Source organism: Anarhichas minor, unplaced genomic scaffold (genome assembly GCF_050575085.1).
Source record: "Anarhichas minor isolate MPS153535 unplaced genomic scaffold, ASM5057508v1 ptg000033l, whole genome shotgun sequence".
NCBI lineage: Eukaryota > Metazoa > Chordata > Actinopteri > Perciformes > Anarhichadidae > Anarhichas > Anarhichas minor.
In genome coordinates, this window is record NW_027466479.1 from 10,027,617 (window position 1) to 10,050,546 (window position 22,930).

At 43.9% G+C, this 22,930-nt stretch overlaps 4 protein-coding genes across 9 annotated transcripts; 2 read left to right on the forward strand and 2 right to left on the reverse strand.

Annotated features, from left to right (window-relative positions):
* The first annotated feature begins 426 nt into the window (after nucleotides 1-426).
* Nucleotides 427-3,395, forward strand: hax1 (HCLS1 associated protein X-1). The gene is made up of 7 exons (XM_076106468.1): nucleotides 427-588; nucleotides 971-1,212; nucleotides 1,307-1,530; nucleotides 1,641-1,701; nucleotides 1,788-1,921; nucleotides 2,197-2,317; nucleotides 2,424-3,395. Exons 1-7 carry the CDS (start codon nucleotides 524-526, stop codon nucleotides 2,495-2,497), a joined length of 921 nt encoding a protein of 306 aa, XP_075962583.1. The 5' UTR covers nucleotides 427-523; the 3' UTR covers nucleotides 2,498-3,395.
* On the forward strand, nucleotides 3,187-11,240 carry aqp10b (aquaporin 10b). Of its 5 annotated transcripts, XM_076106465.1 has the most exons (12): nucleotides 3,187-3,319; nucleotides 3,423-3,588; nucleotides 3,805-3,851; nucleotides 4,267-4,338; nucleotides 4,725-4,823; nucleotides 4,903-5,219; nucleotides 5,971-6,097; nucleotides 6,444-6,581; nucleotides 7,064-7,182; nucleotides 7,450-7,667; nucleotides 8,154-8,357; nucleotides 9,830-11,240. In XM_076106465.1, the coding sequence occupies exons 6-11, from the start codon at nucleotides 4,905-4,907 to the stop codon at nucleotides 8,353-8,355; spliced, it is 1,119 nt and encodes a 372-aa protein (XP_075962580.1). In that variant the 5' UTR covers nucleotides 3,187-3,319; nucleotides 3,423-3,588; nucleotides 3,805-3,851; nucleotides 4,267-4,338; nucleotides 4,725-4,823; nucleotides 4,903-4,904; the 3' UTR covers nucleotides 8,356-8,357; nucleotides 9,830-11,240. The 5 variants fall into 5 exon arrangements, with proteins under 5 accessions (XP_075962580.1, XP_075962579.1, XP_075962581.1 ...); XM_076106464.1 differs by lacking the exon at nucleotides 9,830-11,240 and having other exon boundaries at nucleotides 3,734-3,851; nucleotides 8,154-8,762; XM_076106466.1 differs by lacking the exon at nucleotides 9,830-11,240 and having other exon boundaries at nucleotides 4,704-4,823; nucleotides 8,154-8,762.
* Nucleotides 8,590-18,098, reverse strand: znf687b (zinc finger protein 687b). 2 transcript variants are annotated; one of them, XM_076106448.1, is made up of 10 exons: nucleotides 17,887-18,098; nucleotides 14,831-17,178; nucleotides 13,746-14,008; nucleotides 13,476-13,660; nucleotides 12,854-13,030; nucleotides 12,549-12,711; nucleotides 11,828-12,172; nucleotides 11,464-11,564; nucleotides 10,864-10,951; nucleotides 8,590-10,513 (listed from the first exon to the last, which is right to left on the reverse strand). In XM_076106448.1, the coding sequence occupies exons 2-10, from the start codon at nucleotides 17,163-17,165 to the stop codon at nucleotides 9,893-9,895; spliced, it is 4,278 nt and encodes a 1,425-aa protein (XP_075962563.1). In that variant the 5' UTR covers nucleotides 17,166-17,178; nucleotides 17,887-18,098; the 3' UTR covers nucleotides 8,590-9,892. The 2 variants fall into 2 exon arrangements, with proteins under 2 accessions (XP_075962563.1, XP_075962562.1); XM_076106447.1 differs by having other exon boundaries at nucleotides 13,746-14,041.
* Nucleotides 18,099-18,224: 126 nt separating this feature from the next.
* On the reverse strand, nucleotides 18,225-22,852 carry LOC142965498 (26S proteasome non-ATPase regulatory subunit 4-like). Its single transcript, XM_076106462.1, has 10 exons — nucleotides 22,759-22,852; nucleotides 21,942-22,082; nucleotides 21,683-21,797; nucleotides 21,011-21,097; nucleotides 20,787-20,855; nucleotides 20,449-20,664; nucleotides 19,789-19,909; nucleotides 19,535-19,666; nucleotides 19,371-19,423; nucleotides 18,225-18,819 (listed from the first exon to the last, which is right to left on the reverse strand). The coding sequence occupies exons 1-10, from the start codon at nucleotides 22,782-22,784 to the stop codon at nucleotides 18,649-18,651; spliced, it is 1,131 nt and encodes a 376-aa protein (XP_075962577.1). The 5' UTR covers nucleotides 22,785-22,852; the 3' UTR covers nucleotides 18,225-18,648.
* Nucleotides 22,853-22,930: the final 78 nt, after the last annotated feature.

The following is a 22,930-nucleotide window of genomic DNA, read 5'->3' on the forward strand; positions in this document are numbered from 1 at the left end:
ATTTATACTGCAGAAATACCCACACGTTGCAAGTGAAAATGTTACATTTTTTACAAATGAGTGTCATCGGCAAAATGTATTTTGTCAGCAGAATCGCCTCTGCCATAATGTCTTCATTTTATTACTACGGATGCATTAACATGTAACGCAACCTTTTAATATAAGTTAGATAATTAAGATGGGTAGCAATCAATAACATCGGATATATTTTTTTCAATTAAAATTTGAATTGTTTATATCCTTCAACGTCTTATGTTTGAATCATTACCACTTAAAACACCCGCACACACATCAGCTTTTAAACTCCATAATCCTGGCTGATTCTCAGCAAGCGGCAGAGAGCGTGCAGTTATTTCTCCTGCGCATTTCTTCTGATATTTACAGTAACGTAGCGTTACGACTGATTGCGTAATTCTGAAGGATCTGGAACACTTTACGGCACTATTGACATCGGAAGCTTACTCCAGCGGGTGTCTGATGTTTTTTTAGTTATGAGTTAGTTTTCTACAAAAGCTGTCGCTAAATGAGTGTTTTCGATTTATTTCGCGGGTTCTTCGGAGTACCTGGAGGTCATTATCGTGGCCGAAGGTGAGTTCATGGAGTAAAAGTCGAGTAACGTCACACAGCTGTCACTCTGAGATAAGCTAACGTTATCAGAGAATGTTGCTAACTCTCTAGCTACCTGCATTGCAAGCTGTTGCGTTCGTAAAGTAATAAAACGGCTTAAGTTACAAGATTAGTGTTTATCAGCCAGAGTGACCACAGGGGTCCCTCAGCCAACATGGTTGCTGTTTTATTTAGGCTAAGGGTGACCTCGGGATTAATACGATTGAGTACTTTACGGTCTATTAATGTAACGTTAACATGTTGCTCACTCGACATAACGAACAAACCCAAAGGAAGATAGCATTTAGTCAATTTACATTACTTCCCTGAATAACTATCTATTTTACTTACTGTAATATTTCAGGGACCCCTTCTTTGATGCTATGACTCATGATGATGATGATGATGATGAAGAAGATGGATTCTCCTATGATGGGGACCAGCAGGACCCTTTTGACGGTGCCTGGAGGTTTGGCTTCAGTGTTGGCCCCGATGGGATGAAGATGCAGGAGCCGCCGCCGGTGTTTGGCCAGGTCCTCAGGGAGATGGAGGAGATCTTCTCCCAGCTGGGCCGCTGGGACGGACAGCCAGAGTCTGGACACTTTGGTATGAAAGCTGAGCCATGATCCAGTCCTTTACCATCTCATGTCTATTGCAATGGTCACTTGTAAGTTCAGCCTGTGTCTCCCTGTTGTTCTAGATGTTCCCAGTATCATGCCGCCACCACCTCGGGGCCGAGCAGAGAGGAGTGGAGGGGGATCTGGTGAGAACCCCCTGAGAGACTTGATGCTCAAGTCCCCTTACAACAACCCACAAGGACCCCTAGCAGGGCCATCTAGAGGGCCCAGAGGTGATGACCACCCATCTTATGAGTCACCAGACTTTCCCAGCTCGCCATTCTATGGCTGGACCCCATTTTCAAAGGTGCATAAGATATTTTCTGACACATTTTCATAAAGGCTTTGTTTCTGTGGCAATATGAAGTGCTTCAGTTTACCGTTGTGTATCGACGTTCTCGTGGTGTCTTTTAATAGTTTAATGATATTTGGAAAAGAGGACCACACAAATCTTCAGAGGAGTGCAAAGAAGACAGGGGTGGGTGATATTTTTAGTCTTTCAGCAAAACAAATAAAGTATATTACTTTGCTCTGTTGTCTCACTGATTTCCCATTCCCATCCAGATCTGGACTCTGCAGTGTCCTCTGGGGGCTTGGATCAGATTCTGACGCCACCTGCTGGTCAGTTACCGAACCAGCCCAGAGCCCGCTCATTCTTCCAATCAGTCATAGTCACTAAGGTGGTGAAACCTGACGGGGTGAGAGAAACGGTTTACCTTGATTTTTAGTATTAATCGTATATATTAATATGCCATCACAACATATTTTCACGTGTTTCGTGCACAGTTCAAATGTCCCAGTTCAGCCCAGAGGGTGGTAATACTGCAGGTGTCTGAGTCATGATTCATGCTGGAGGAAAACACCCTAAAAACTATTATGACCGTCTATATCTGCAGTTGTAATCCCCCCTTTTTTTTTTTTCTTACCACTTGGCTGCGAGTTTAATGTTTTTGACTGTTTTGATGTCTGTCAGTCTGTAGAGGAGAGGCGAACAGTTCGAGACGGCCAAGGCCATGAAGAGACCACGGTGACCCGCTCAGGAGGTTCTGGTAGCCTGGAGGGACCGAACCATCAAACTGGACCTGTCATATCAGGTCAGTCTCTACATAATAGGTGTTGTTAATGAATTAATTGTTCAGGTTTTCAGAGTATTTTGCCTTAGCTACATTTAGCTCTAATGCATTCTTGTTTATATTTCAGGTGGTCAAAATCCATTTTCGGACATGCGGGGTGATGACTCCCTATTCTTCAAGTTGTTTGGAGGGTTTAGATAACATGTAGAGTGGAGTATAGCTTTGGTGCCCTGAAAACATATCAGTCAATGAGTGATTTCCCCAAAGCTGTGAGTTTGCATATGTATAGTTTATATCTATATATGGACAGAACACTTCCATGACCGTCAGTTGCCAAAGTGAGCGTGTTGGATGGATTAGGATCTCTGGCCTGTATACGGTCACACTGTGGGGTTCCAACTCACGTAGACTAGAAGCAGCTAATCCTGACGACTAGTGATTTTAACAAATGACGACAATTCACAATTACATATTTTTGGGGGGGAATTGTCCTGTAAGAATAAGCGTGTATGGATGTGAGTGTGTGTGATATGTCAAATTAAAAAAAGCTTAATATATTTACACACTTGTTATTTGCCTGTTGTTTTAGGTTTAGGCAAACCACTTTAAAATATCACTAACTTGGAAACGAGCTCTGCTCTGATTGGGTGAACCTCAGAGTAGATTGACTCACGATCACCTGAGTGATGAATGTGTTCGTGTCTGTATATTTCTAGTTCTGCTTTGAGATGGTGATTTCATGACACCTGATAAAATTCTCTGTTAGATCGAAACGAACTGGAGGGAATTTCCAACATCACAACAACACTGACAGTGAATGCAGCTCGCTCTGTTCTTGTCGTGTGTTTTGCCTGCTGCCTTGTTTCTGCCAAGTCTATAACCGCCTTTATCCCTCTAAATTGGCATCAGGCCTCCTCAGGTCCTTATCAGTTTACACTTCTTCTCTTTCTCAATCCTTCTGAAAAATGTCCGTTACAGAAAAGGCCATTTTATTCACGAACATGTCGGTGTAACCTCTCTCAGGTTTGTGGTTTCCATGTGCTTCAGATACAGAAAGAATGTTGGATTTGTTTTCAAATAAAATGCAAAAAAAATAAAATCTCTTTCATGTGTGAAATATCAAAAGGTTTCATCGCTCTTCTCATCTTCTGGTGAATCTTCCTTGGTGAGGGGAGTCCAGATCGTGGGAGTTTTCCTTTGAAGAAGAGCACGTCACTCAACTTCAGAAGGAACTGTTCTTGTGAACCGTTTTCATAAACATTCAGGAATTCTACGGTGTGGTGCTCACTCTGGTATCCTCCCTCAGCTACTAACATAGTTGTGTTCCTGTGTGGACCCTTAAACACTTAAAGTCATCAGTTCCCATTAACAAAGTATTACATGTATACAGGTTAAGAAAAGTCGAGTTTAAACTCATCTTCTGTCATTACTTTACAGATCTTCATCATGGTGTTAATGATTTGTGTCTTTGTGCACTGATGTCGTTGTGATCTGTGTACTGCATCTAGATTTTACTGTGGCAACAGAGTCCTGACCGGTAATCATGCAATTAAAGGTGCCTATCATTTTCTCACTCATCTAATCAGTTTAGTAGAAAACGCCTTTAAGAGAGAACACATGAACATTTGAACACCTTGCCTGATTTTTAAGCCTTGAATGTGCAAACAGAAGAGAAAATTAACAGAAGAGTTTGTCTTACATGCAGAGACACTCGTAAATAATTTGTATTTACTTCCAATGTTATCAGTTTCCCCCCCTTAATTTGACATGGATGTTTTATCTATATGTTACATTGCAGCCACTCGTATTTCTCCATGAGCACTTCTGTTGATTTAAGTACAATTGATCAATAGATGCAGAAAGTGCATTCCATTCATGCAGGGTGCACGTAGTGTGTAGTATAATCATGCCCTTTGTAGTCATTTTAGTTTCCTCTTCATTCACATACTTTCTCTTTTTTTCCCTTGTAGAAGGGAGATTATCTTCACAGGAAACCTCGGGACAAACTTATCTTACAGAGGCTGGACCATAAAATATCTTATGTGAGATGTGACTATATTCTGCTTCACTTTGTTTATGATCTACAGACAAAGTGTCACTGTAATTAGTGTGATGATCTCTCGACCTATATGTTATGTCAGTTGCAGTGATTTACTCTACTTTTGGCACCCGTTGCTAAATCCAACAAAGACTTGGCTATATATGAATTGATAAACGCTATTATCTGTCATGACCATCAGAGCAGTGATTATTCTTATCAGAGATTATAGTGATTACTTTATGAGCACATGGCGCAAGCCAAGAATATCTTTATTGTTCTGTGGTAATTAGTACAGATGCAATATGGCACTAACAAGTTGTTACACGTAAATTAAAATTCAGAATAAATGTATTAATTTATTTATAGGAAGCATGTGTCTTGTCTTAGATGAAGAATGCTGAGCTATACTGTGGCATAAACAGTCAGAGAAGAAGAAATATAACGACCAATCAAACGAGAAGAACAATCAGAGCCAACTCCTGTCAGGTGAGCCAGAGTCAGGCCTGTTGGCAGGAGTCCAGTTCTGTGCAGTGAAGTCCTTTCAATCATGTCTGCTGTGATTTAGGTATGAAGATGTCCTACAAAGTCAGCTACTCTCCTCCCCTGCGTGCACGCACACCACCGCCTCAGACGTGCCATAAAGTGTGTGACGTAGCCTTCAGCCCCAGCATGAAAGGGCAAACTCTGCTCAGTCAGGCAGACTGTGCAGTGCTGTGCGGGTCACATCCACCTGGTGACGGCGTCTCGGCTCTGAAAGCTCACCTGTGGCCGGACGGTGCGGAGAAACACTCTGGGATGGAGAGGCTGCTGAGGAAATGTCAGATCACAAACCAACTGGTCAGGGAGTGCATGGCTGAATGCCTCGGAGTGTATGTCCTGATTGTGAGTATTATTTTGTGGATCTAAACTTCAGTTCATTGCATGAGACACTTTGGTAGAGGTAAGAGAGATTAATTACATGCGTATCATCTTCTGCATTTAATTGAATGAGCTGTAATCTAGAGAAAACAATGAATTTCTTCTCCACCAGTTTGTCCAAATTCTCACCTGATCAGCAAACTCGACATCAAGTATTTAATATAGTTTCCTAAAACAATAACATGCCTACTCGCTTGTTTTGAAGCAGATAATGAATCCAGACAATGGATAACTGAGGACTTTGGCCTGAAAGAGAGACAGACAGATGGAATGAATGAAAGAGAGGATGGGGGAGGATAAAGAGCAAGGGTGGTGCCATCAGCGATTTGGAATGAAGCAGTGATGTTTGTTCGTCTCTGCTGGCTGCATTTCTGTGGTTTTGTTGAATCTAAACTGTCTCACCTGTCGGGGGCAATGAGCGTTTTACAACACAAATCATAAAGCAGGTTCCTTAGCAATGAAGTTCATAAAACAGGAGATTACACCAAAGGAAACGATGTGTCTTCGCTAATCTGGGCCAGACCTTTCTGAACTTTAGTGTGAATTCTTATCTAAATCCAAGTTGCATCACATCTGTAATAGCCTACTTCATTTTTTAAATCCACTGTAAAGTGCAGATTGTTATTATTTGTTGTTTGTTTTCTGTGCTCAGTCTGTTTTTGCACTCTGGTTGATATATTCCTGTAATACGGCTCTTCGTCTCATGTAATTGCAGCTGTTTGGATGCGGCTCCGTTGCCCAGGTGACCACAACTGAAGATAAGAAAGGGCAGTACCTGTCAATCAATCTGGGTTTTGCTCTGGGAGTAACATTTGGGATCTTTGTGTCTCGTGGAGTCTCAGGTAAGGGGCCGTTTGAAGATTACGTTTCACTTTGTAAAAAAGCATTTCCTCCCCTGGTTGAGCTGAAGACTAAGACTCCCAAAAGATTCAGACTATCATGCCTTCAGCTGTAAGAATAATGCCAAACCCTCCTCCTCCTCTGCCTCTAATAATGTTTCTCCAATCACTAAACATGCGCACAGCAATAGAAATGCCAGTAAATAATATCACCTTTTATTAATTCTGCAGGTCAAAACATCTTGATGGTTGATTGCATGCAAAGAAAATATTGTTGTCACTTTCAGGAGGCACACATCTGTTTGAAATATGAAATGTTTATTTCTTCTGGATTATTTTCAACCATGAGGTGCCCATCTGAACCCTGCTGTATCTCTGAGCTTGTGCGCTTTGGGCAGACATCCCTGGATGAAGCTGCCTTTCTACGTCTTCTTCCAAGTGCTCGGAGCCTTTCTGGCTGCAGCCACCGTTGGCCTGCAGTACTACGGTGAGTTTCAACAGTGACGACTGCCATCACAATCACATTGTATCTGACAAGACAAACATTACAATAGAAGTAAAATACATGTTGTATAGGTATAGGGGTAAAAAAAAAAAAAATGTTTTTATTGTCAAAAGATCTCATAAAAAGACCAAAACCAACAGTGCATTGTTCCATCTCTCAATACTTTGTGGCATTCAGCTCCAAACCTATTCAATACTACTGGGAAAAACTGGTCACAATTATAGTTTAATCATTAAAACGATTTCCAAAACCAGCTGGGCTCTGTAGTCTTTAGCAAATATTATTACAATTAGAGTAAATGGTACATTTGTTGGGGACTATTTTCATCCGTGGATTATGACACATTTGATGCTCCATGTTGATAGTTCTGGCAGTAGGACGTTTAGTTTGAATTAAAGCGTGCTGATGGTCCATGTGAATCTGTGTGGGTTTTTGCATGCATGATGATAATGAGGTGTCTGCAGATGCCATCCAGGCCTACAGCAGAGGTGAGCTGACAACAACGGGTCCCACTGCCACAGCAGGCATATTTGCCACCTACCCAGCTGACTACCTCAGTGTGTGGGGAGGAGTTGTGGACCAGGTCAGACATCGGCACTCCCTTTCCAATCACCGTGAATTAAGACGATGAAATCTTTCGAATATGTCCAGCAAAATCACCAAATATAACCATCAGGTTTGAGAATCCTGACTTTCGTACCACTTTGCACACCTGTAGTTCAGTTCCAGTGTGTGAATCTTTTTCCTGTTATTTATTTAATCAGTCATTCTGCTCCTTGCTTAAATATAGGACAGGATGTGCACCCAACTAAGTGTCTGCTTGTACATTAACAACTCCCATGTCCTGCAGGTGATTGGCACGGCTGCACTGCTGCTGTGTGTCCTGGCTCTTGGAGACCGGGGGAACAGCTCCGTCCCTGATGGTCTTCAGCCCGTACTGGTGGGAGCAGCAGTGCTGGTTATTGGCATCTCGATGGGCTCCAACAGCGGCTACGCCCTCAACCCCGCCAGGGATTTTGGACCTCGACTGTTCACGTACATCGCTGGCTGGGGAGTGGATGTTTTCAAGTTAGTAGTTTGACTCTGGACATTCACATGCACTTTGGTTTGTGAATTTAACCCTTAGAGACCTAAATAGACCTGTTTTAGCTTTTTTTTCGATGGGGGGGGATCTCCTAGCAGGTCAACAGTAAACGCCACATATGAGAAATATTTAAACACACCATTTATAGAATAGGTGGAAATAACACATTTATACTGTATGCAAAGTGGGTTTGTCTGTAAAGGGGATTCTCACCCATAAAACCCATTTTATATTCAGATATCTTCAAGTGAGATGTCAAGGGACCCCTGTGAGAATACATCCATTCCAGCTTTCCCCTCTTCCAAATTTGTAGCGTTTTAGCCCGGTTCCCATCAATCTAGCATGACATGGTTGGTATTGATGCATGCCTTAGGTTGCATGCTTTAAAACTGAGCACGCTACTGCCTCTTAAGGATATTAATGTCGGGTGGGATCACTGGAAAGTCTTGATTGTGTGTAACCCTTTACAGGGCTGGAGGTGGTTGGTGGTGGGTGCCCATAGTGGCTCCCTGTGTTGGGGCACTGCTGGGAACTCTGATCTACGAGCTGATGATTGAAGTCCACCATCCTCTCAGTCCATCGGAGTTACAGACCTCATGTCAGGAGCCCACTGAGGGCAAGACGGGGCTGGAGCTGGAGGGGCTGGAGCGAGACTGTGAAAAACCCACTTAGTGGTAAATGAAGCTGTGTCAAAGAAGTACAACTGTCACATATACAGTAAATGCTACTTTTGGTGTGATACCCATTGAAGCTGTCTGCGTAAATGTTTGTTACTGATTCACTGGAACAGGTAGATTGGTTCTGACAATAAGAGGTTTAGGTGAATGCAATAATATGAACAGTAAGAAGCTGCAAACACGGCTCTGAATGCAAACTCTGCAGATGAACTGGCTGCGTGAGTCAATCTTCTCTTTTACACATTTATTTCAAAAACAGCACAAAAGTGTATGGCATTTCAGCAAGCAGACCACAACCATGGAAAAGAAAATGACATGTAATTTCCACTATTGAGCTATATAAATATGATATTATGACATATAAAAGATACAAACAAATAAAATCCACGTTTAGGCCTCCATCACGTGACCATGAAGGCTGTTTTTGAAACATACAAAAGAAATGAGAGTACAGCAAGCACTGAATCTGTAGATAAAAAAAGAACCGTCTCAACGAGATAAACGTTTGTATTCATACACATTAAGACAACACAACCCCCACGTATCTCCCTCTGCTTTGTAATTACAATGTATAGCTACCTCTGGGAGGGAATTCTTTTAAACTTTAAATTGGAGAAAAAAAAAAAAAAAAGCACAAGTACAAATACTATACGTATTCACATTATCATAGCAAGTTACTAAAACCAGAACGCTTTCTTTTAGTGTAATATGTATTTACATGGCAAAACGTACACATATACTACTGGCAGGAAGCCTGACCTCTCTTCTTCTTCTAGCTTAACGATTAACAACATCACACATTGTTCACACTACACAGGTTACCTCCAGTAACCTCGTCTCCAAATGAAATGCCTTCAGAGATTCTCATCTCATGTCTCTGTTGGAGGTAAATCGCACCACGACCGGTGCGATTTGATGCAACCGACACACAAATACCAACAGCAGTAATGTGTTTCGTATAAATAAATATTATAGCAACATAAAAATCAGTGTTAGATTCTCCAAACACTCTCCGTCATGCTTCAGATGTCTTGAGATCCGTTTTAAAAGCCTCTGGAGCTGTTAAAACCCATCTCACGCCGGAATAATGAACAAATGAGTATAAATACAACAAACAATAGGTTAAGGTACAAAAATATCGGCACTACTGTGAGGTGTACAGTGGGAGGTGTACGTATTTAAGCGTGTTACATGGAAAAACAAACAGGTGGCTACAGTCAGTGCAGAGTGATTGAGATGGAAGGACGAGACGTATCAAACACAGTATGGCTGATATATAAATGCTTTTCTCAGAGGGCTGTTTGAGAGTCTTTCCATCACAGGTGTGTTAAGTGACCAGTAACGTGATCAAACATGCAGTTACAATCGCACAGTAGAGGTGCCGTAGATTAGAGTAAAACTGTTTATGGTGGCTAAAAAAAAAACTGCACAGGAAGTTTCATCTCAGGATCAACATTCATATTCTACAGCCTCTCTCCCTCCGTCATGACCACTCGTTGGAGATGATCTGTCAGTCTCAGAAGACCCCTCCTCTACTGGGGCTTGTCCGTCTTGTGTGCGGTGAGGAAGGCCATGCCGTGGGTCCTGAAGTGGGTGTTGAGGTCCGAGGCCTTGTCGAAACGCCGGCCGCACACCTTGCAGATCAGATTCCCATCTCCGTCCTCGCCCTGCGCCTGAGGGGAGCCGCCGGGTGAGCCGTCGGGAGAGCTGTGGGCGCGCGGGGTGCCGCGGTCCGCGTCGCCGTGGGTGTCCCGCACGCGGTGAGTGATGAAGCGGTGCCTGCTGAGAGAGCCGGCTGACGCGAAGCAGACGCCGCACTGCAGGCACTGGAAGGAGGCGGTGTCGGCCCGATGCTGGGGGATGTGGCGCTGGAACTCCGCCCCGTCCTCGGTGGAGAAGCCGCAGGGGACGCAACGGAAAATGTTGTCTTCCTCCTCCAGCTCGTTGGGTGCCAACGATGTCGACGCCCTGGTTCTCTTTGCAGGACCTGGAGGACCTGCAGGACCTGCAGGACCCTCCTCGCCGTCCTCGGGGGCGTTTTCTTCCTCGTCTCCTGCCCTGCCTCCAGGAGGTCCGCCCTCACCATCCTGTTCTGAGGAGCTGCCTGGTCCTTCTCCCCCTGTGGCTGCTCGCTTCCTGGTCATGGGTCTTTCCTGAGGACCCAAAAAAGTAGCGAGGGACTAAACGTTTGCTTTATTGATGCACACGGCAAGAAAAAAAGTGCAGCAGAATTTCATCAGGAAAATACTTTCAAACTTTAACATTTCCATGTTTTTTACATACTACATCCTAACTGTATATACTACTGTACATACACATTATCATAATGTACTATTTCTGTAGTTAGAATACAAAAAATCAAACAGACTTTGCTGTTTTGTAATAAGTAAATTATGCAATATGTGCGTTGCAGTATGGAATTGGGACACAGCTTTAGTTGATCAGACATGAGCATATTTCAGTCCTGAAATAGAAAGAACTAAACTGCACCGTGTTGTCTCACCTGTCCATCTGTGGTCCTGTGATGGAGCCGGATATGCTTGTCCAGTAAGAACCGACTACCGAAGGTGCGTTTGCCTTCTGTGCAATATCTGAAAAAGAATCACTGGTTAAATCACATTTAAAAACAAATTGATATTAAATGATCAATATTTGAGTGTTTTAAAATTCTGATTACAATAGTATGGCCAATAGTGAGAAGGAAAACAACAAAAAACATAACTTGCACACTCTTGACACAGATCCTTTAAATTTGTTTCATTGTTTAAGAATTGAGACCAAGAGACATACTGAGGCATTTTACAGTGTAAAATTAACTTCTCAGTACTCTGGTGGACTATGTGATGGTGACAGCCTTTCTGAATAAATTCATAAACTAGTTTTCAATTTGTTACTTATCAGCCAACATATACATTACACCAATATAACGGCAATATGCTAATAATATAGCCCGCCCACCAGTCTAGCTCTACGATCAACCAGTGATTTTCTCTTCTATCAAAACATTGAAAATGACGAAACATTTAAAATCACAGCTGTGGGTCAGTTCGTATCCACACAAGCTCGTACACAAATATTTGATGAAAGCTTTTAAGTAACTCACTGGCAATGGAAGACTCTCTTGTTGCCCTCATGAATTACACGCTCGTGACGTCTCAGGCTGGAAGAAGTGCTGAACGTGCCTCCACAAATACGACAAGGAAACTTTGACGCACACAGACACAGAGGGAGATAAGATAAAGAAAGGTAATGAGTATCAGTGAAATGTACTCCAGTGCAGACAGGAAATGAACAGCCTCCCTCAGTATGGGTGCTTCTTTGCCTGCTTTACCCTCGAGGATTGGATGTAATTTACCAAGCACGAAGTTCAATGAGCTAGTTAACCTGTTCAAAGTTGGCGCAGTAACTGTAATCACTGGCTTCAATGCAATCAGGTTTAAGTGAATGATGGAGGTAGTATGCTACACCTTGCCGTGCTCTGTCTTCACGTGACTCAGATAGTCTTCGTTGTCAGTGAAGGTGGACTGACACTGCGGGCAGGTCCACTCAGTCTGGGCGGGGGGTTGACTGCTGCCGCCCGCGGCGGTCGAGTTACCCCCTGGAGCTTCGTAGTCATCGTCCTCGTCGTCTTCGTCCTCGTCGTCTTCCTCCTCCTGTTCCCGCCCCCAGTCCTCTCCGTCGGAGTTGTCGGGTTTTCCGGAGGACTTCGATTTGGGGCCAGGGGGGCCGGATGCGTTGGCCGGGGCCGAGGCCGGGTTGGAGGCATCGGGCTGAGACTCTGTCGGTTTGGCTGACGGTCCTCTGTGAGCCGTCTGAGAGGTGAGGACAGTGACGTGTGAGAGAAGAGAGAGGCATACGGAGAATATGAAATTAATTATTTTACTTTTGAAAAATGCAAATAACTCAAACTGGCACACAAAAAGACAATCTGACTTACAAAAAAAAAAGTACTGTTCTTGGTATAGATTAGAACTTAGGACAAAGCAACCGGGGAGGAACTTTGCTAAAGCCAATCCAAGGAATTGCTGTGTGCCTTTGTTGACACAACATTCACAACACATAAAGGCAGAAGGATAATTCATGATTTGCAGTGACCATTATAATATATTTATTCTTATACTTATACTTAGTATCTTAAATCTATGACCATTTGTACTCATTCACTCTACTCTGAACATATAAACACACCTTAATATGCTCCATCATTGATCCTTTCTGGGCGTAGAGCTTGGTGCAGTCGGGACACTTGAACACGTGCACTTTTTGCTTGGCTAAATGAGTGTCAAAGTGCATGTACAGCAAGGGTTTTTGGGTAAAAACCGTATCACACATCACACACTTGTAGATCATTCTGCAAAAGGACAAAAATACAGATATTTTAGGGATCTATTTACACATTTATGGGCATCATTTTCAAACATCCTCTGAAGATATTTCTCCCACGAGAAAGATGTATCTCCCGTGAATTGTTTTGGTAGAAGTAAGTTACGTACTTGGCCTGTCCTCCAGTGAGTGTTGGGTGCTGGGTGCTAATGTGGCTCTGGGCGCTGGGGGAAGACTTGAAGGCCATGGGGCAGCTGGGGCACTTGTGGAAGACCTCGCAGTGAGCGGTCTGAATGTGGGACTTGATGGAGTTCAACCCTCCGAACACGACCTGGCAGCTCGAGCACCTGGACAAGATCATGGTACACAGTATGTCTTATTATGGCTCTAGCACAGAACATTTCCGAATCCGTCTCGGATGTGTACACCCTAAAACATCCACTACAGACAACACCTCAAATTACATTGGCAGATAGGTTTTGTGCGTATTTGTCCTTAGTACCCAATAAAAGTAATTTGCAAAGTACCATATTTTCTCAGGTCTATAACAGCAGTTGTATAATTTGAAGATCTGTGATTCTTTACTTTCCTAAATTAAAAAAATTAATGAATACTAACCACAGGACAAACTTAAGTTAGTAATGCATTGAAGCTTGCCCCACTAAGATTTATTAAAGTTGGCTTTTTCCCCCCTAAAAAGGTCAATCTGAAATAAATAAATAATTGTTCTTTCTCAAATAATTTCGCCTTTGGTACAGGTCTCAATGATGGTTTTGGGAAATGTCTCCACACCTGTATCCAATGCGCCTGGCGAAGTGCAGACACGCCTCCTCCAGGTGGGTCTGGAAGCTGGCCTGCCGGGCGATCCCCCCACACTCGGGACAGACATGAGGCCCTCTGTGTTTATGGATCCTCTGGTGGGCTGACACGGCACACGAGTTGGGCAGCATCATGGGAGGTGAGCATTGCGTACACGTCTGAAACGGAAGAAAAGAAACATCGAACAAGTGATCACCAGCATTTCACAACAGCAGGTGTCGGCGGAGTGAAACAAAGACTCACTGAGTTGGGAGCGGCTCTGATCTGCTGGAAGTGGGTGACCAGCTCAGCCTTGCTCAAGAATTGTGATTGGCACTCCGGACATTTGAAGCCGTTGTACTGCAGCCCCTCGGCCTTCTTGCAAGGCAGAGGCATCAGTGCTTGGGGGCCCTGGGGTACGCGGCGGACAGTACGAGGCTGAGCTGTTGCCGGAGACGAGGCCTCCTTCATTGGACTGGAGCTGGTAGAGACGGCGGGGCCCCCGGATGTGGTCGAAGGAGATGAGACTGGAGGAGAGTAGGACGAAGAGGTGAGCAGGCCTGGTCAGCCAAAGGTGGAAATTGGAGGCGACAGATGGGAGGCGGTCAATGGAGATGAATTATAAATGAATGAGATGGGTTTTTTTTAACGTTTAACTTATTGCTGTGGTTCTTTCATGACTCTCTACACTAATAGAAACAAAAACTATGATGTGGAGCTGAAATGATTCTGCAGAAAATGAATGAGCAACAATTCGATTGATTAATTGCTTGCCATTTTTAAACACAAATGGCAAAAATGATCTGGTTCCAGCTCCTGATTTTTGAATACTTGCTTGTTATATTAGGTCTGTTCTCTTGTCAAATCTATTCTATGACAGTAAATTAAATATATTTGGGTTTTGTTTTGTGTGGGTGGCCAAAACAAGCAATTTGAAGAAATTGTGATGGATATTTTAAAGTTCAAACAATTAATCAAGGAAATAATTGAGAGGATGAGCCTTGGCATGATGTAAACTGTTGAATGTTGACCCTGAAAGCATCAAACACACTTTATGCACAACTTATATTAGGGCTGCGATGACTTTTAGTCAATCAACAAAAAATTAAAAATTGTTATAATCAATTGTTTGTCATTAATCTAAATAAAAATCCTCAGAATACTACTCCTTAAATTGAGAATATAATATCTTTGAGTTTTGGACTTCTGGTCGGACAGAACAAGCCATTTTGAGTCACATTGGGCTCTGAGAGATCGTGATCTTCAGACTAAAAGGTTAATCAATCGTATAAAAATAACAACAAATGAACCTACATTTAAAATAATCGTGAGCTGCAACTCTTTCTTACCACCAATGGGTGTTATGTCCTGCTGTCCAATCATCTGCTCGACAGTGACGGGCCTCATGACCAGGTGCGAGCACTGCATGACCAGCCCGCGCTCCTTGTGCTCCCTGGCATGCAGCAGGAGGCTGCACTTATTGAAGAAGGCCAGCCTCTTAGCACAGTGGTTGCAGGTCACCTCGATGCGGAGTGACCGTCTGTCGTAGTGTCGAGCCAGGCTGCGCTCCAGGGCGAAAGCATCTCCGCACTCCAGGCAGCGGTACCCTGTGGCTGGGAGCGGGAGACCCCACTCGGGTGGCGGGGGTGCCGAGAGGTCGGGCTTGTAGCTCGGTAAAAGGTTCTTACTGTTCAGGATTTTGTTGAAAGCCTCCACCAGGCTCGACTGACTGCGGGAGATCACGGCCCCGGTACTGTTGACAATGGAGGCGGGTTTGTTTTGCTGGAGGGTGCCGCCAATGATGGTGCTGCCACCTCCGTTAGCTGTCTTGCTGGTGGATGTACGTACACTGATCCCACCAGCAGCGACTGAGAACTTGGGAGAGGAGGCCACAGCGGGAGTTGCAGGCAGGGAAGCAGATTTCGTGATGCTGACAGCAGTGGCAGAGACCTTGGCCTTGTCAGATGCAGCCATTTTGTTTTGCACCTTCGTGGCAGCCGCTAGCATCACGCTGCTGGCTGCCAACGTAGACACAGGCAAAGCATTGAGAGCACTTACTTTCTGGGAGGTTGTCGTCATGTGACCTGTGGAAGCGTCAAGTTTTTGGGCCTTGTTTCCTAACACCTTACGTTCCCCAGTTTGAGCTTTGGGGTCCAGACCTTTTCCTGCAGCACCACCTTTAGGAGCTACCCTTGTGACAGTTCTGGTGATTCCGCCTGTGGAGGTTTTAATCGTTTTTATTCTGACTTTGAGGGGTCGGGCTGGAGCGCCAGAAGCAGCAGGTGCAGCAACGCCTGCTTCTCCTCCATCGGCAGACAGAGATTTAAGCTTGCCATCATCTACCTCCATCTTCTCCGCACTTGTTCTCCCATTTTCTCCCTTGTCCGCTTTGCCATCAGCGACCTTCTCTATCCCATTACCCACTTCCATCTCTTCCTCCTCCTCTTTGGGCTCCCGCAGTTCAGTCGGAGGAGTGGAGGCCACCGCAGGGCTGGAGCACCTCTTCGCTGCGGCTTGAGTAGTTGATTTTGGCATCTCTGGTTCAGGACTCTCTGGTGAGTCTCTCTCTTCTATGACATGCTCTGGATGTCTTTCCTCCAGCTGGGGACTCTCTGTTGAGCCTGACTGGGGTGTTGATGAAGTCAGAGATGCCCCTGAAGGAGTGTCCCCAGGTTTAGGGTGACACGCAGTAGAAGATGTGGGCTGCGTTGAGACAGAGTCAGACTTGTAACGGCGGCTCAGCTGAGGGCAAGTCGGGGACTCTGGGCTCTCTTGGATCACCAGTGGACTCCCCAAATCAGGGTCAGAATCCTCCTCCATCTGTTGGTGCTGAAATCCAGCAGGGCCACCTTTGGGAGCGCCGTTAAAAGGCTGAGATGAGTGCAGCGTGTGTGATGATAGGGCCGAGGGTGGAGTGGGAAGCAGAGGCTTGGAAGGGGGAAAGAAAGGCGAGGCTAGTCCAACGGCCCCCCCTGCAGCCAGAGGAGACGACCCAGCTGACAGAGAGGAAGATGAGGGTAATGATGCTTTGACACCATCTGCCCTCTCTTGGCCTGTATCCTGCTGCTGCTGGTGTTGCTGCTGCAGAAGCTGCATCTTCCTGGCCCGGCCCACTGGATCCCCAGACCCCTGTGCCACAAGCGGTTTAAGTCTGTTGAAAATGTTCCCGCCCTGCTTGTGAGACTTGGCTGAACCAGCACCTGGTGCTTCTGAAGACACTTTAGGGGTGTTTATTGACCACGGCGCTCCGTTAGACTGGGTCTGGCTGAGGGGGAGGGGCGTGGACACACCAGACACCCCAAAACCGTTGTGGTTAAGAGCCTCAGATTCAGCCATTCCAGGGGCGCATACACCTAGTCTTGGACCCACATCTACCCCTGCGATCACATCGATAGGGTCCTGGTCTGTGTCTCCCTCCTCTCCATCTGCAGTCTCAAGGCGGACTTTATTCTTCACAATCACACTGACAATTGAGTTGTCCGCCTGGGGGTCTGAGGGGCTCGGCGGTCTCAAGGATGACCCAACACCCACCACGCCATCCGACTTTCCCAGAGATGCACCTGCAGCTCCATGGGGTCCCTCTGCCTCATCTGGGGCAGACTGAATGGCCTCTTTGGCATCTATGTCAGGAATGTCAAATGCTGCCAACAGGTCATCAAAATCTGGGGTCTTCATGTCCCCCATACCGGGATTACTCCTGTAAAAACAAATGAATAGACATAGTAGCAGCACGCAACACAAGTCATTAACACAAATCTGTCTTGTGTTGTCCATCAACCTCGGCTCTGCCTTGCTAGCATAATAGATTTGCTGCAAAACCTAAACATTCAAAATTACTAAAATCTTCAAAATAGTTTGATTTTCGAGGTAAATTCCACGCATAAAATGTCTTGCATGCACTTTCGTTTGACACAAACTTACAAGCTACAGCAGTTTAGCTTGACATCGGGGGACCTGCACTAGCATTTGTATTAGCCAGCTAGCGCGATAGCCACGGCGTTACTGCAACCGAACCCTCCTCTGGTAACAGGTTCAGCACTAATTTGCTATGAATGGGAAACACTGCTTCTATGATGCTTTTAGCGCATGCTAAGCTGTGTAGTAGTGGCCACTTGAGAAACCGTTCAACCGGGCCAGCGCCTCGTAGCAGCTCCTTCGGATATTTTGAGCAAACGATGCTCCTTCCCGGCTGCAGCTGGCTAGCTGGCCGCTGAGCTCCAGCCAAGAAAGAGGGGTCATTTAGCTAACTAGCTAGCGTTCGCCATTAAAAAGCAACTGGAGCGATTTGCTGAGGTATGGTTTGACAGCAATAACAACCCGGTGATCGTAGGGTCGACGATGTCACAAAAGAGGATGGTTGGGATGGGGATTTTTGTTTAATATTTCATGTATTTTGATTGTTTACCTGGATATGCGATTCCCGACTATCCTAGCTCGTTTTCAGCTGAAAATGCAGTGCTTCCCGTCACGTGACCTGCGACATCCTATCAGGCTCAAATAATGCTGGAAAAATGCATGGACGATGCTGCAAACGACACGTATATTTATTTATACTGTTAGTCACATAAAACATTGCTACTTGTCGTTACCAAACTATTTTTGAAATCATGCAAAGCCATTTGAAGTTGGGAAAGTGGTCTTTTAAAAAAAAAAAAAAATGCACCCTTTTGTCTCCCAATCTACTCACAGCACTGTCAACAATGAGGTTCTGAGGGCAACAAAAAAAAACACCAAAATGCAACATATTTACACAATGATTTTATTGCAAAAACACATACATGACAGGAGCGTGGCTAGCTGTTTAAGAGCCTGTCATGACAAATTCTTGCTCTTCTGATAGGCCAATTATACCATGTAGACAAAATGTAGAGAGCATACAAGGCAATTTCAGAGGAGATTTTAAGGATGATATCAATTTATGTTACAGGGCATTCAGATTTTACACTAAATAGTCATTCAATACTTAAGATTTTTCTTTATTACTGTTATGTCGGTGCTTTTGAGTGTCTGACAGTAAACGATGGTATTAAATGTCAGAGTGCTGTCTCATGCTGGGCTGTCAGTCCGACGATGCATCAGCAATATTTTGATATATTAAAGTAATCCTGAAAAAATTTGTTTATTTTCTAGTCAAAGTCTGAAGACTGTGTCCATCTCGTTTGCCCCCTCACTTCTTCTTCTCTTCATCCTTTTTGCCCTCTGGCTTGTTTCCTGTCTGTGAGGCCAGGGAGCCCATGGCGTTGCGGATGGCCTCGTTGTTCGGGTCGACACCAGGCAGGTTCTCCAAGACGCTCTGAAGGAACTCCGGGTCTTGCATCACATCATAGTCATCTTCCTCCTATTCAATTGCATTAGAGGATACAATAGATTAGAATGGATTAGGCCTTTTGTGGTTTTAAGATCTCCAAACTATGTCTGGTCATCTTGTATGTAAAATATTCTTAGGTGGGAGAAGCCACTGGTTACAGGGTATTTTCCCCATTGTAGCTTTTCCATTTCAATGTTTTCTTTTCCAATTAAAAATGTCCTGTCAAACTTTGTTGTTGCAATTAGGAACAACGGTATTTTGGGGTTTCTACTAGGCGTAATATTTAGCTTCCACTTACCGTTAGCGGCACACACAACAGGATTTAAATCTTGATGTGACGTTTACACTAAATCCACGTTGGGAGTCATACACAGGTCTGCACCTTTGACTTTGAGCTTTTAATCAAAGAACCAGATATTTTCTAAAGCAGTTGCTCATTTGTTTACACCGACAATTCACTTTTACTTTCAGGACCTTGGATGCCAGTAATAATTCCTCCACCCTTTCCAACTCTATTGAAAATACAAAAGGGACAGGTGAGCCCCATTTAACAATTGCTCCTTTAAAACATGATTACTCACCTTGGCTGATTCTCCAGTGTCCATGGGAGCTGCTGCATCCATTTCTCCATACTCTGTTCACGGAACAAGTGAAAAGAACTTATTATCTTAGACATACCAGCAGATAGAGTGGCCATAAGTTATAGCAAGCACATCAATTTGCATGATAATCAAATGGAACTCACCTCCTCCGGCAAGGGACATCTGCATGGCGTAGGCTATCTGCTCCTCCTCTGTCATGCTGCTGAAGTCGGGAAGCACTGCTGCAGCACTCTCAGGCTGAGATACTGACATCTTCAATAAGGCGTCCTCTGATTCTGTGAAAAAAAAAAAATCAATCAAAACTAAGTAAGTGTCATTCTATCAAATACTAACAATTATAATAAACAGAGCTGTCTCATAAGTGAAAGCAACTAGTTGTTAATCCTGCAACAATTACCATCTGCACCGGCTGTGGGCATGCTTGCATCCATGCCTCCATCCGTTGCAGAAGCAGCAGCAGCTCTGCGGGCCTCTTCCTCCTGCCTCTGTCGCTGCTCCTCCATTGATACACGCAGGGCCTAAAGGAATACACAGAGATGGCACAGTGAGAAATAAAGGCAAAGGGCATCACTTCAAACTCTAAACTGCAAACACCTTTTTATTGTAACAAAGTCAACGTGCACTTGAGATCTCATGTTCTTTGCATTCTTGGCCCAATTCGTTTCATCGTCTTTATCAAGCCCTCTCTTTGAGTGAAATTTTAGTGAAGAAAAGTCACACATTATTGCTATTTTTAATACCATGCAGCATCACATTGGCTTTCTACGTGTGGATGAGTTTCTAACCTTAAAGAGCTGATCCACATGTATTTTCTATGTAAACAGCATCTCTCACATTGGTGTTAGTGTGGGTACATCTTGAATGGACTATCTGATAGTTTTTCACTCAATCTATACAATAACGGTATAATAGCAGTTAAGTGCTATGATTTAACTTTGTTGCCGTTGTCGTAAACAAACTGTTTGCTTTAAAAGAACCCTTGAATTTCTCTCTCAAGACAATACATCAAAGCTAACATTTATGCTAGGTACTAAACTCACATCTATATATTGCTTACCAGGGCAAGTTCTGGATCAGCACTGGGATCCACACCAAACTCAAAGTCACTGGCACCGAGACCCATCAAAGAGCCTCCTTCCCCGGCCAAGATGGGAGAGGAGAGCAGCGCATCAGCCAGACTGGGTCCTGGAGGCACTGTGACCAGGTGGGAGCCAGTCCCCTCTTTCCCATTTAAAGTATTAATAAAAGCAGTCAGCTTCTCTGTGTTCAGCTCCTGAATAAACAGTTGGGAGATAGATGGGAAGGCAAGTTCAAAGCTCAATTTATAAATACATTATGCTTCACTTCACTCTGCCTTATAGCAGTGCAACGATAGATAAACCAAGAAGGCCTCACCTCTTCTCCAAAGTTGATAATATCCACATTCACTTTCTCTTTTTTCAAGCGCTTTGCCAACTTGACGAGCTGCAGAATCAGCAGGTGGAACAGTAGCAGGTTGAGATGAAGAAAGACAGACATAGGCAGTGTTAGAGACAGTGGGAGAATGTGTTAAACCTATGATGTATAATAAAATATATAATAAATAATACAAATGTGATACAAGAATACTTTAAACTCACTTCTTTTTCATTATCCTCCACAGGACTCCCAACAAAGGCAATGATCCTCATCTTGTGGTTTTTTCCTTGTCTGTGTTTTAGGGCCAGCTACACAGGAAACACATGACAAAAAAATATGGCTACTCAAAAACTGCTGCTGCAGACACCAAAACCCTTATTTACAATTCAGGTAATCACTAGGTATAGCCCTTCTGTTAAAGCTAGGGTTGGTAATGTTCTTCAAGAACTTTTTTATTATATGTTTTGACAATTTAATAAATAAATCCAATCTGTGGCAGTCACAGGACTGTAATAAATCCATCCAATCATTGATTGAATAATTGGACAGCCTACCTGTTTGTCTATCTGGGCACTAATTGTGCGTCGTCAGAGTCTTCCTTCAGCTGCTAGCTTGACAGCTGTGAGTACAAACAATTGCCATGATCGTTGTTTCCGTTAAGTTATGGGGCTGTAAATGTTGCCAACTTGGCGACTTTCTCCATAGGTTTGAGGACTTTTGGAGCTAGCGCTATTAGCTACTTTTGTTGGACAAGAGTTGGGAACACTGGCACGACATCTTCGGTTGGATCGTTTTTTAAAATCTAGTTTACTCTTACTGGTTTCTCAAGATTACCAACCCTAGCTTTCATTTTGAAACAAATGCTTAAAATGAGAAAAATCTCAGTTACACACATGAGCCACTCTGATGCCCGTGCAGAAGCAGATATTTCCTTTGGGCTGGATAGCGTGGAGTTTGGACAGGAGGCGGCCAGAGTCTGGTGTCAGCGTGTTCAGGACCTCACAGTTACTGTATGAAAACAAAAACAAACATCCCGTGCTGTCCATCATCCCCCACCATGTACAACAAAACCAATTGTGCTATGAAGTGTTTGAAGAGATATGAGGATGAACACTATTAGAACTTATGATAATTTCTGTGAGAATAACTTACTTTGCCATAGTGAGGAGGCCCACATTGTTTTCTGGATTGCTTCGTGTTTTAGAGTGACAAACAATGTTGACAGCATCTTGTTGAGCTTGTAGCCTCGTTGGTAGAAAGTCTCCATTTCTCATGTATTCACTGTTGTCCACACTGTGGGGGAAATATAAGTTAAACGTGGCTCTGATCACGTTAGAGTTACGTCACTCACGTTAGGCTGCTAACTAGCTAACGTTAGCAGTTGACATGTCATTCCCATATCAACCCAAGACCAAGCTAGTTAGCATAGGCCTTGTAGCTAGTTTACAATAATACATCTAAATTCCTCTTCACTATCAGCTACATAGGAAAAGTTTACCTTCTTCATCTGGGAAGTAAATTTATGGTGTTAAATAGAGTTAAAATGTCGGTACAATAATAAAACGGCATTAACACGGCTAGCTAACGATAGCAACCGGTGACTCCACATAACGTTAAGTCGATGGTCGAAACAATCACATCGTCGTGGATATCAGTTGATTATGAAGATAAAAAGTAACTTACTTAATTGTAAGGTAAATAATAATCATGAATGTAACGTTATTCATATATGGCACAGCTCGCAAATCATATAATTTAATAAGACCGCAAATCTAAGCTAACTTTAGCTACAATGACTCAGCCGTTAGCCGAGCTAACCGTCAACGGTCAATTATCTGCCCTGTGAACCGGGACATTTGCTCTAAATTCAGGTCAAATATCTAGTACACCGACAGATAGATTATTGTGTCTTCGTGTGACCCGCTAACGGACCAACAACTACACAAAAGAGCATTTGTAGACTTCTTACCAGACCATAGTACTTTCGAGCCCCATTTTGGAAAGTTCTTGTTGCCGTCTGTCGTAATCTTACAAGCTCACAGTCTATTGGACAAAGACTGAACAAAGTGAAATATGATTGGCCAGGTTTTTGGCCGGTATTTATTTCACTCTTTTACGTTCTATTTATAACTTGTTACGTC

What these genes read in the sequence shown, in the direction of transcription:
- hax1 (XM_076106468.1), top strand. Translation starts at nt 524, where the DNA reads ATGAGTGTTTTCGATTTATTTCGCGGGTTCTTCGGAGTACCTGGAGGT. An exon ending in GCCAGAGTCTGGACACTTTG is followed by an intron (nt 1,213 to 1,306) that starts GTATGAAAGCTG and finishes CTGTTGTTCTAG; the next exon opens with ATGTTCCCAGTATCATGCCG. An exon ending in AGGTGGTGAAACCTGACGGG is followed by an intron (nt 1,922 to 2,196) that starts GTGAGAGAAACG and finishes GATGTCTGTCAG; the next exon opens with TCTGTAGAGGAGAGGCGAAC.
- aqp10b (XM_076106465.1), top strand. Translation starts at nt 4,905, where the DNA reads ATGAAGATGTCCTACAAAGTCAGCTACTCTCCTCCCCTGCGTGCACGC. An exon ending in TCGGAGTGTATGTCCTGATT is followed by an intron (nt 5,220 to 5,970) that starts GTGAGTATTATT and finishes ATGTAATTGCAG; the next exon opens with CTGTTTGGATGCGGCTCCGT. An exon ending in TGTGTCTCGTGGAGTCTCAG is followed by an intron (nt 6,098 to 6,443) that starts GTAAGGGGCCGT and finishes TTCAACCATGAG; the next exon opens with GTGCCCATCTGAACCCTGCT.
- znf687b (XM_076106447.1), bottom strand. Translation starts at nt 17,165, where the DNA reads ATGGGGGACATGAAGACCCCAGATTTTGATGACCTGTTGGCAGCATTT. An exon ending in GGACATAACACCCATTGGTG is followed by an intron (nt 14,042 to 14,830) that starts GTAAGAAAGAGT and finishes TTGGCTGACCAG; the next exon opens with GCCTGCTCACCTCTTCGTCC. An exon ending in TGAAGACAGAGCACGGCAAG is followed by an intron (nt 11,565 to 11,827) that starts GTGTAGCATACT and finishes TGTGCGTCAAAG; the next exon opens with TTTCCTTGTCGTATTTGTGG.
- LOC142965498 (XM_076106462.1), bottom strand. Translation starts at nt 22,784, where the DNA reads ATGGGGCTCGAAAGTACTATGGTCTG. An exon ending in CGGGCATCAGAGTGGCTCAT is followed by an intron (nt 21,098 to 21,682) that starts GTGTGTAACTGA and finishes TTTCCTGTGTAG; the next exon opens with CTGGCCCTAAAACACAGACA. An exon ending in CTGATCCAGAACTTGCCCTG is followed by an intron (nt 19,910 to 20,448) that starts GTAAGCAATATA and finishes GTATTCCTTTAG; the next exon opens with GCCCTGCGTGTATCAATGGA.